At 42.6% G+C, this 12156-nt stretch overlaps 1 protein-coding gene and 1 non-coding gene across 2 annotated transcripts; both read left to right on the plus strand.

Annotated features, from left to right (window-relative positions):
• Positions 1-4693: 4693 nt before the first annotated feature.
• On the plus strand, positions 4694-4764 carry trnag-ccc (transfer RNA glycine (anticodon CCC)). Its single transcript has one exon. It is a non-coding gene; the product is annotated as a tRNA-Gly (tRNA).
• Positions 4765-5111: 347 nt separating this feature from the next.
• fbxw10 (F-box and WD repeat domain containing 10) lies at positions 5112-10057 on the plus strand. The gene is made up of 12 exons (XM_089015808.1): positions 5112-5652; positions 5991-6164; positions 6357-6487; positions 6552-6653; positions 6760-6866; positions 7668-7871; positions 8401-8522; positions 8886-9040; positions 9107-9249; positions 9319-9480; positions 9555-9724; positions 9803-10057. The coding sequence occupies exons 1-12, from the start codon at positions 5169-5171 to the stop codon at positions 10036-10038; spliced, it is 2190 nt and encodes a 729-aa protein (XP_088871934.1). The 5' UTR covers positions 5112-5168; the 3' UTR covers positions 10039-10057.
• Positions 10058-12156: the final 2099 nt, after the last annotated feature.

Genomic DNA, 12156 nt, shown 5'->3' on the forward strand with positions numbered 1-12156 from the left:
TTCACAGTCTAAGGGTTTCACATTTAAACTCCGGTTAGTGTTGAATTTAACCAGCAAGTCAGTCATGCCTCAATGTTTGGTTGGTTACATCACTTAAATATTGGTTAGTTTAAAAATTAAAAAAGCAACCGTTGCTATTTGCTTATATGATTGACTCTATCGATACATCAGTCAATTAATGTACTTTATATCAAAATTAATTCAAAATATATATATATTATATCAAAATAATTGTCTTGTGCAGCCATTGTTTCGCTTCATTTGGTGATTTATGTATTTTTTACTGTGGACTCCAGATGGAAAAAAAATATGGAGGCTGACAGCCGAATGTCTCGAGGCAAAGTTGAGGGTCCAAATTATTCCACCTTTTCTGTCAGCCTCTCATCACATATTCTGTTTAGGAGGGGGGGGGGGTGTCAGAAAATGGTCATGTTTCATGAAGACAAGCCTTTAACAAATCCACTTGTTGCTCCTCCTTCTCGTCTCCTCTGGTGATCTTTTTCCTTTGTTTTAATTCAAACCATCCACACTGCTGTTTATTAATTAATCGGGCCAAGCTGGAATCTTCTCTTTCCATTTTTTTCCCTCCCAGAACATCTGACTGAGAGTTCAAAGGTGATTAAAGACATCCCATCAAAAATTCCCCCAGTTGACGGCGGGGGGCACACGAGGAGGGGAAATCTCCTTAATGAGAGGAAATAGTCCCTTCACGTTTCCACCCCCGAGTGAGACAGCTGTGAGCAGCCTTCCCTTTTAACAGATCGTCCATCAGTCAGTCGGACGCGGTGACGGGGGCCGGGAGACATTGGCTGACACGTTGGCAGAAGAAACGAGCCAGGAGAAGTATGACGGATTATTTTGTCTCTTCAAACCTCGAAGAACCTCTTGACGCTATGAAGTGGAAATTTTGTCTCGGGAACGATCCCTCCTTGGGCTTAATGTATTCAGCCTTGTGACCCAAATATGTTTTTTAGTGACTGTCCATTTAGGTCCAGTTGCATGGTTGATTTTGGGTCCTCACTGTCCAATTAGCTTAATGGCAAAAAAGCATACTTGGAGACCACCAAAGTGTGAATTTGCATATTCTCCACTTCCACTGAACTGTCAGTTATCTTACCGTTGGGCAAAGAGCTTTCCCAGTGGGTCTAACATTAAAATTGTACACTGCCAAGTTTTAAAGACCGTCATCTGATGCTGGACTGATTTCTGTTTCCAGTTTCATCAATTATTAGTCGCAACTACTGGCTGGATGTTGTTCATCTTTATTGGTCAGTCTACATTCTAGTAGTGAGACACAATGCTACTGATTGGTCGATATTAGGGCTGTTTCTAATATAGGTAACATCCGAGTTACGACCAGGTTCCGACAAAATGGTGGTAAGTCAAACGGTCGTAAGTCGAAATCCTTTCAAAATGGCCGACGTGACGTTTACACGACAGGATAGTATCCGATGTCAATCTGTTGTTTTTAAGCAATGTGTTCTATTGAATACTATTATATACCAAACTGTTCACAGTTCATTTATACTTGTTACAAAACGGTCGTAAGTCGAAATCCTTTCAAAATGGCCGACGTGACGTTTACACGACAGAATAGTACACGATGTCAAACTGTTGTTTTTAAGCAACGTTTTCTATGGAATACTATTGTATACCAAACTGTTTACAGTTCATTTATAAATGTTATAACTTTTAGTGTCATTTATATCATTTTATATTTCATATTATCGATTTTTATTACTGTATATCTGTACCTGTAATATATACAAAGCTGTTTACTGTACAGTTCATTTAGAAATGTTATACTTACCCGCTCACCCTGCTAACGGCCAGAAGAGGTCGCCCAACATACACGCTTGGACAAAAAGCAGTGTACAGTATTACAGATGTTGCTGAGACGGTATCTGCACTGTATAACTACTGTATTGAGTGTAGCCACGCAGGAGGTTGCTGTGCGAGTGTGTGACATGCTGGCTGGCCAAAATTGTAGTATGTGTTGCCGGCTGCTTGCGCATTGTGGTGCCAGGCGTAGAATTAAAAAAAAGGGTCTGGCGGTCGTGGTCATAAATACGGGTGGTCGTAAATCGTGCCGGTTGTAACACGGACGTTACCTGTATTTTGGTTCACTTGTCTAGCATTTAAAATGTAAGCATTGGGGATGAAGACAAAAGCATCGACCCGATAAATCATCACCAAACATACGTCTTAGCTCATCATGCTAAAGTCCATCACTGTCGCTATTCATCGGGATGAAATAGTACTACAAAAATATCGAAGTAAGAAGTATTCTCATTGGTCCTCCTGCCATCTGTGACAACCCCACCTCTAATTGGCCTCATGGCGCCTCTTCCCGTCGTGATAATCTCCCATCAACCATCTGTTGTGCCTTCCTTCCCAGGGCAAGATTCTAGTAGTTGCTCCAGTAACCAGTAGAGATGATTAATAATAAAATAATAATAACAATACATTTCATTTATAAGCGCCTTTCAAAATTCAAGGTCACTTTACAGTCTGAGGATACGTTTTCTGTGGGTGAGCAGCGGCAGACACACACTAGCTCGATAGCTGCTGATGTCACCTATTATTTGACTGTTTTATGTGGATTTTTACACAAGGGTGAAAATGAACCACAACATAATCAACATGAATATTATTTCAACATAATATGAGGGTTAAACTTGTGTAAATATATAATCATGTACTTTTTTACCCAATGTGTTTAAAAACTTGCTCGTCAGTCACTTGAAAATGGAGGATAAGAGTTGAAATATATAATACTGTATTCCTGTTTGTAAAGGCATGGTCTGCACCCGCTCATGTGTTTGTATTCGTATCAAGACAGCAAATACAAATCGAAATAGTGTTAAGTACTGTTGTAAAACACAATATGAATCCTTTAAATGCTGTCTTGTTACAACAGGAAAAAAGTTGCAGTCGCAATGAAATCAACCATTGAAATCAACCATTATAATTGATCATATGCTTTCCATGGCAGTACCAAGCGATTCCCGTTTTGCTTCTCGAAGAGCTTCCATGATGGAGCCTGACATCTGTTCCCATTGGAGATGGAATCGCTCACAATTGCCAATGAAAATTGTCACACGGCGAATGCGGCGAAACTTCTGCCATCTTACAGGTTTTAATATCGCCTCTGCTAATGTTTAAAGATGACACACCGTCCATCTCTGGCGTGTCACAATCGGATTCGTATGTACTCGCATAGCAAGGGTATGGTAGGGAGGTGCGGTGACTTAAAATAAGCAGCACCGAAGAAATAATTATACTTTCAGAGAAAAGATGATGTAATTATGAGGCAGACAACAGCAGGATTAAAGTACAGATCACTCATTTGCAAAGACAAAGTAACAACAACGAAAAGTAATGAAGAATTGCAAAGTGAATTATTGATAAGACTTTTATTACAAGTAATGAGTTTATGCTTCTGTCATGGTTTAAAGTAGCTGATTGTTTTTCTTACAAAAAAAAAAAAACATTTTACGGAACCTCTTGATACTTGTTGTATTGGACTAAATGTGTTTTTTAGCAAATTAAAACTCAAATAACATCTGCACATCGATTTTAAAAAAAAATGCACAATTTGACTTTTTGCGCCGCGACATCCATTAACCCTTCAAAAGTGTGACCTTTTGGAAGCGTCTGGCCTCTGAACTAGGGACAATTGAACGAGTCAAATAACTTCACCGCCTCATCTCGATCACATTAAATTTTGAAGTGGTTCCCCCAAGTAATAAAGTTCCGATTGATTTCATGGGATGCCTGCAGCTGCTTAGAAGCAATAACGCAAGAGGTGAGAGGCAGGGTCAGATCTAAGCTGGTCGCCAGACATTAATAGACAAACAATAATTCATACTTTGATTCACAACTATGGGCAATTTCATCTTCAACCAACCTAAAGTGCATAATTTTGGAAAGTCGAAACAAATCGGTGACCTCGGGAAAAAAAAACTCCAATAAAAGGAGGACATGCAAATGCCACAATGCATGACATATATAGAATTGTGATGCTGTTAAAAAAATAATCTTTAATAGCTTAGTACTAAAATGTAAGATTGTACTATAAATTTATACAAATAAGAACAGTACAGTCGCCCCTATTCAACATCTGCTGGGGGGAAAAAAACTATATTATACTTACCTAAGAGGGAAAATGAGTACTGGATTCGAATTAACAGCATTTGTTTGTGAAATCAGCAATAGGAGAGGATCAAAAAGAGGTTGAGTGTTCAAACACAGTACAATATCACCATCTAGTGTTTTTTAACACACTTTCAAACTAAAGGCTTTGTAAGGCAGATCAATGTAGATAAACAAGTTTGATTAATAATTAGTCAGAAAAACAATGTACCCACACTTTGCATATGTATGTTTTATCATAAAAAAAATAATTACTCACTGCAGAGCCACAAAGAAACGGGTTATTGTGCAATGTCGCTGCCCTTACCAAGATGGCGTCATGAAACTGCGTCACCCGGAAGTGGAAGCAGGAAAACGCCTGGAATGAAGCAGTCACTTTCGAGCCGCGATTTAGTTTAGTATTTGTTATTGTTACACTTATGTCATGTAATTCGTTAATCCTGTTAGGTTCACATCATGTCACCTCCCATTCAACCCTTTCTCCAAATTTTGACATGAGTTTTGTTCATAAATAAAATATCGTTCAGGGTTCAACATCGCGCCGCTGGTGTAGTGGTATCATGCAAGATTCCCATTCTTGCGACCCGGGTTCGATTCCCGGGCGGCGCACCTACTTTTGCTGATACCATTCCTGGCTGGCGGAGCGCTTTTATATCTCTCTCTTTCTCTGTCTCTATATTTCTATACTGTCACCACGCTTTTTGAATATCTCTCTCAATACTTAATGTGTCCATTCAATTTGCTATTCTCGCCATAAAACCCCTGAATTAGTACAGTCGTCGTCTACTTTGATGCGTGCGTTGCACTGTGTATCGACAGCGTGCACGTAATCCATCGTCAAAACGCTATTAACACAGAAAATGAACGTAATTCTTAAAGAGTTAAATATAGTCTTTACATGGAGTCATTTAAAATGCATTCCAAACATTGACCATGCACCGCGAAGCAATTATGTGTCGTGGTAACAAGCATTGCCTAGGAACTTCGTTTGCAAGCCAAACAAGCCAGTCCAAATGTCCGAGTCTCCAAGATCGCCAACCCGCCAGCCGTCGTGCAACTATGCGGACGAGCCTTGTGGTATGTGCCCATCCTGCCTCTTTTCCGGTCCTCGAACGAGCCAGCCATCTTCCTCACCATTAAATCTATGGAAGATTTCGGACGAGTCCCGTCGGAGTTTCGTTGTTGGGCTCCTGGTGCGTTGCGGGAGCGTGCCAGTGCTGGAGAACATTCAGAGTTCGCTCCGCCTCACCTCATGGAACTTGCTCAGTTTCGCACCAACCAAAGGCAAGACTTTGCCGGAGCTTTACGCACGACTCGACTGCAAGACGCGTCCATCCCCGTTGATCCGCGAGATCTGGGAATGGTTCGACAGAACCCCGGAATGGGTGCAGACGCGTTACCTTTGCCGGTTGCTGCTGCAGTGCGACCCGGAACTGCTGAGTATGGCCAATAATCTCATTGGTGTGGTAGTGTCCCGGCTTCAGCGACAGCTGGACGGTGAGAATTTCAAGATTTGACATTCGTTCATATTATTGGTTTCATTGACAGAATCAGAGAGCATTTGAAGGGGAGAAATTGTATTGAGGGGATACACGCAATGTTGGACTCACATAACGCGCAATTTTCATGCTTATACCTCACAATTTTATATTTCTTGCAATAGAAAAAAATGCATTGAATGCAGTTCATAAAATGTTCCGACAAGAATGGTGATAGCTGTTGTGGTTTTTTCAAACATTGAGGATAACAAACATACAATTGGTTACAGTCACACACACAAAAAAAGCAGCTGGAACCCTTTTTATCCAAATATTATATTTCTTATGTGTCTTTAGCACAAAAAAGTTCCACCAGTCAAAGCAACTCAGCCAGCAAAGATGACTTATCAAAGGACACAATTCTTCCTGTACTTCCGGTTCCTCATGGACCTTCAAAGTCTTTGTTAGGACCCAGCAGAACCCGAGACTTCATAGGAGGGCTTCCCACCGAGCTGTCCAAGAAGATTTTTGGTACGTTCACATTCACAGAAGACATATGTGTTACGTATATTGATTTGTTCAGTGCAAAATTGTATAATGGAGCTCTCACTCTTCTTCCGTGACCTTAAATTATCCACAGGTGTGAACGTATGTGTGTGTGTTCCCCGCCTCTCATCCAGAATCAGGTTAAATTACATGTCAATGTTGTGTGTGTGGAGTCAGGGCTGCTCGACGAGGCGATGCTGAAGCGTTGCATGAAGGTTTGCAAGCAATGGAAGCACCTAGCAGGGGAGACCATGGAGGAGATGCGTTTCAGGAAGCTCTACCAGGAGCAGGTGGAAGCCATGATGAAGGTGCTCGCGCTGGTGTGGTAGATGATTTGAAGTGGCGTTGTCCTGACACGGGTTTTTGTTTTAGCGCTATAAAGGCGTTCATATGGTCAGTCCTTCCTACGCGAGGATGGTGGACGTCGCGGTGCCGGCCGAGGACGATGAGGACGGGGAAGTCAAGTCGACACGTGTAAGGAAGTAAAAAACAAAATGAAATGGCATGAAAGTGAGTTTTGAGGTTGTTGTACACGTGGCTAAAAACGTCTGGCATGAATGTGTGGTTGTGTGTTTTGCAGATGTGGCCTTTTGAAGAGGCCTACGCGAACATCAAAACCAGGACGGTGCGGATGGAGGAACGCAATATTTACTGCGGGGCCTATTTTACATCTGTGCTGATTGACAGGTGAGCAACTTTCATTGGGAATGCGATTTTGTTTTGGGCATATTTGATATTTCCAGTTGTGAGCCGTGCATGTCACTCCTCAGCCTTCAGTAGTGCTACGTCTGAATCAATCAGCCGGGAGTGTGGTGTGATATTACTACACGTCCACTAGAGGGTGCCAAAGGCCAGGAAATAACATGATTTGAAGAAACTTAAGACATACTGTCATGACTGTTAAAACTGTTCAAATTTTTACTATGAACGTGTGGAGTCACGATAACCTCCTAAAATTGCAATATTATGTGCTATTTTTGCTAGCATCGGAGCTGTCCAACCTTAATGATGTCCACTTGTTCTTTAAAAGTCTGTCTTGAAAATGGCTTTGACAATAAATCTGCAACCAAATCCATTTCTTCTCCCCGTTCAGCCATTGTGAGTTGACAAAACCACGATTTAATCAACACATATTTGCTTATGAAGCTTGCTACATATAGTGTGCTAGCTCTGGCCAGTATGCTCTTATCACTAGGCAAGTGATAATCTACGATTGGCTAGTGACTAGCCAATCATAGTTTACAAAAACTCTGACGTTGCCAACGCCAACTCTGGATAAAGCAACAGTTTCATCGACATTAATTCATATTAGTCTGTGATTCCGATATTTTTAGGCCAGCAGAGAAGGCCTTGGCGGCCCACCACTGGATATTTCAAAAGCTATCAAATTAATGTGGTCCATACTTTGCCCGCCCTTGTCCTAACAAAGTGATCAGGCTTTGAGTTTGACTACCTCACCATGTCATAGTGGTACATCGACTTTTTCAGTGAAGACCCCCACCGCGTGGTCGATTACAAAGGCGGGCCCATGTTGAGCTCAGCGTCCAAAGACCGCGCTGTGCGTTTACTGTACGTGGGGACCGCAACCAAGCAGGTTGGGCTGATGAAAGGCCACGTTGGCAGCATCCGCGTCGTCCTGCTTTGCCCCGAGCGCCATTTGGTCATCACGGCGAGCTGCGATACCAGCATCAGGTGGGTGGCAATACATCTGCTAATTAGCTGCTGTGACAATTTTAAGTCAGATCGAATGTCAGATGTCAATCAGTATGTGGAATTGTCGCGGCTTGGAATTGAAGCGGATTTACGTGGGACCGGAGATGTGAGATAATCTCTTTTCGTCAATGGATGCTACAGCTTCCTGTTAGCTTTCACCATTTAGCTTGTAGCAGACGTGCACATTTCACCATGACATCCCTGATCCACAGGTGAAAAGGACACTTTGATCCTCTCCTGTTTCATCTAGCTTCATACAACAAAGAGGGTGCAGAAAGTGCTTAAGGTCGAATGACTGTCTGTCTTTTATGTTGTGTCACATTATTTGTTTTTTTTTGTTGTTGTTGTTGTTTTGACTTCAAGATGGCGCCGCGAGAGTGGCTGCCTTTTCAACAGCTCCTGTGTTTTGTTTTTCTACTTCTTCCTTCCCTCTTATTTTTGCTGCTCTGAAATGTAAATTTCTGCACTGCAAGACTAATAGAGACTATTCCAATCCACTGTATTGCAGGTGTTGGAGCGTGAGGACAGACCAGTGTGTGTTAGTGTTATATGGTCACTCCAGCATGATTAACTGCCTTGATATTCATGCTGATAGACTGGTGTCAGGTGCCAAAGACTGCACCGCCAAAGGTAAATAAATACTCTGGAACCTTTCTAAAATGATTCAGGTCCTATTTAAAGGAAAATAGCGACTGTGATGATTGCTAGAGTTGAATATGAACAAAGTGCCTTGGTGTGGGATGCCTCAAGGCTCAATCCTTGGACCCCTTTTATTCTGTCTGTCAAATGGAGAAGCATGTCAATGGTGGCTACTATCATGGCTAAGCGGATCACACCTAGCTATATTTATGCATGAACCTAAATTTCCTTCATCTAAACCAAAATAATATTGCAGTATTTCTTTTGGTCTTCAAGAAAACAGTGCTTCTGCAAATTAACACTTGAGTCAACCACATTTAAAAACCAAAGAGTAAGCATACTGACCCTGCCTAGTATGGAGTCTGGAGACCGAGAAGCACCTGGAGGACTTTAACTTCAAACACCGCAGTTCTGTACGATGCGTGAAGATCAACGCCACCGCCGTGTTCAGTAGCTGTGACAGAGGAGTCGTCAAGCTGTGGGATGCCGAGAACGCTTCATTGCTCCGGGTGAGAGTCTCCTTCACCGCTTGACCCCCCTATTAGACCTCCATGCTAATTCCTTCCGGACTTTAGGTGATCGACGCCCACAACAGCGCCGTCCGATGCATGTTTGTAGACGAGTGGCACCTCCTGTCCGCCGACACCAACGGTCAGGTGATGGCCTGGAGCAGCAGATGTGAAACCAAAGGATGCCTTATGACCGTCAGTCATCCAAAGTAAGTTAACCGGGACGAAAGAGCTTGAGACTGTCTTAAGGCTGTGACGACGATGGTGGATTTTTACAGGGAGGTCAAGTCTCTGACACTGGTTTACCTACGAGTGATCACGGGATGCGTGGATGGAAAGATCCGCATTTTCAACTTCCTGACGGGAGACTGCCTGGGGACCATCATGGTGGAGGCCGAGACAACCGGTCGCATGCTGTCGCTACACTTCTGCGAGAACAAGTGAACCTCACTCGCTGGTCGCGTACTTGCACACTTGAATCTGAGATGTTTCCCATCTGATTCCTCCTCTACAGTATTTTAGTCAATGCCACTTCTTGTGTGAAGCTCTATCAATTTGCGAAAGTCTTCTGGGATTACGACAAACCGGTTTATGAGACGAGTTCCGATTTGGACGCTTCTCCACCGCCAAAATCGGACCTTCCCTCCACCTCTGCCAAGCCAAATCACGTTACCAAGGAGCAAGGTGAACAGCGGTTGATGTGATGTTGACTCGCTGTTGCATTTTTGCAACCTTACCTCATTTATTGACTTTTCTCGACAGTCACAGAGCGCTGGAGAAGCCTGCTTCAACCTTTGACGGTCAGTACAAGCCAGCAAACACGCCTCACGGAACAGCACGACAGCCACCGCTCGGAGAGCGGTCCTCGTCGCCTTCAGCTCCACCGCCGCCGGCCTATGACATCCATCCAGAACGCTCAGCAGCCTGTCAATCAAAATTTGATAAACAGACTTCCTCGTTTGCAACGAAGTCGTTCGACTGGCAGGAATACAATGTGAAGGTTTGTTATGTAGTTTAAAGTGGACATCCTGTATCATTGGAAAATGACAAAAATGTGTCTTAGGACTGAGCTATACAAGTGGAAAACAATGTTTCAGGCAAAAAGAACCGTACATAGTGCAAAAGTATTGTTGCTGTTTAAATATTATTTTTGGGGGGGCCTTTCCTCATAACAGACATGCATTAAATATTATTGGAATATCTAAATAGATGATCTGAAGTCTCAATGTTCACGCCCACAGTAATAATCTTCAGTAATTCTTGATATTGCCGCTAGAGGGCAGTATTGTATTATCGAATGCTATACAGACAATATTTTATTCACATTATTTTTTTTCCCCTCAACTAAGTACAATTTCCTCTTCCATTCCTTCTATTCAAGCACATTTTCTAAAATATATATTCCTATTTTCCTGTGTAGTTGAGATAGAAGGACTGGAATTCCAAATCCTTTATAATAATTTGTCGCGGCTACCACGCACCTGCCGTCTGACCCGGAAAGTTCTCACAAGTCATTCCTGAAAGCATCTTTTGAAGATCTCTCCATCGTCTGCTGGATGATGAAGTGAAGTCATCATCAGAGGGATGGGGGGCGGGTGGGGGTGGGGGGGCTGCGACCTCTTACCCCACCCCCACCTCAACCCTGCCCTCTTGGCCCGCTTCCTCCGGGGCATCATTAGGCTCTAGGATCAGGGGTGGAAAACCCCCTTACCCCCCAACCTTTTTTTTGCTTTTGTCAGCCTCACAACAGCTGGGAACAACAAAGAAGTACGTATAAGGGCTCTTGTCCGTGTATAAGAAGTGCAAAATCCAAGGAAGAATAGAAGGCTCGGGTTTTATATATGCATGAGGTGAAAGTTTGACAGAATTGACAGGTAAGGCCTTAAAGGGTCATCGGATCAAGAAGGAATCTTTTAGGTGCCCCCTCAGTGGATCCCCGTTTTCACATTTGCATCACAGTTCGTTTGTCAAATGAAATTTTTTTGGTCACGCCGTATCAGTAGCAAGCTTCAACCATTCAGGACATTTAAAAGTGGCATTCATCAGGGTCAGTGGAGCTCAAAGGATCTCAGAATAGTGGAGGCGGTGAGTGATTATGATGCATTTGGGGGGGAAAAATGGGTGAGGAAGGCTGCATTTGCAGGCTGGATTTGAGGGTTTGTTGCCAGATTGTATTTGGATGGACCTTTATTCGTCTCGCAGTGGAAAAATGTGCACTTCATCGTAGCAAAGTTATGAAAAGAAGTAGAAAAAAATACAGGAGTTCAAAAAAACAAAATAAAACCCAAATAAATAATATGACAACACAGACACATAGAGTCATTCATTCTTCAGCACTCGCTGTACCCTCTTTGTAACATGAAGCAGTTCTAGATGAAAGAGAAGAGGATCAAAGCCTCATTTTCAGCAGTGGATCAGGGATGTCACACACAGTCATTCGTTCTTCAGCACTCGCTGTACCCTCTTTGTGACATGACGCAGTTTTAGATGAAAGAGGAGAGGATCAAAGTGTCCTTTTCAGTAGTGGATCAGGGTCTTCATGGTGGAAAACACGTCTGCTACAAGCTAAATGTGAAAGCTTATTTTGTACGATGTCATTTGAAGACATTTTTACATTGTGTTCACATAAATGATGCGTTTGAAGGTGACATTGAAAAGTTGGTTTTATTTTAAAAAGTCACTTATATGCTTATATATGCTTATATTCAGGAAGTCTTGTTTCCGAGTTGGTGACGATTCCAGATGTGACGTCACTGAAGGAACGCCCCTGACCGAGAAAGCGACACACAATGCATTTTGGGTACTTTGCTTGGTCTGAAAACTTCGTGTTGATCCGTGTTAATGGCAAAATTAGAAGGAAAAATCATAAATAGCGCGATAGTGACTCGTGTGTTGCACCAAGACTACTATTTGATACTAGTTGACACAAATTCCCAGCAGACAAATCCGCCAATTTCCAATGGAGCTTGTGCGCCATCTTGTGCATTTTCTGGGCACTACATTGGAGTTCAGACGGCTCGAATTGATACGGAAGGACTTCTTTAATCGATTGCAAACATTTATGCTTTCCTCTTTAGAAGTATTTGAATCATTATCATAACTGGATGAGTAACAAG

Source organism: Hippocampus bargibanti, linkage group LG15, assembly GCF_051943395.1.
Source record: "Hippocampus bargibanti isolate YZ-2025 linkage group LG15, ASM5194339v1, whole genome shotgun sequence".
Taxonomy (NCBI): Eukaryota; Metazoa; Chordata; class Actinopteri; order Syngnathiformes; family Syngnathidae; genus Hippocampus; species Hippocampus bargibanti.

Bases quoted from the DNA above. Each gene is read 5' to 3' on its own strand.
- fbxw10 (XM_089015808.1), top strand. From the start codon at position 5,169: ATGTCCGAGTCTCCAAGATCGCCAACCCGCCAGCCGTCGTGCAACTAT. The intron at 6,867-7,667 runs GTGAGCAACTTT...CGACTTTTTCAG, and splicing joins ACATCTGTGCTGATTGACAG to TGAAGACCCCCACCGCGTGG. The intron at 9,725-9,802 runs GTGAACAGCGGT...TTTTCTCGACAG, and splicing joins TCACGTTACCAAGGAGCAAG to TCACAGAGCGCTGGAGAAGC.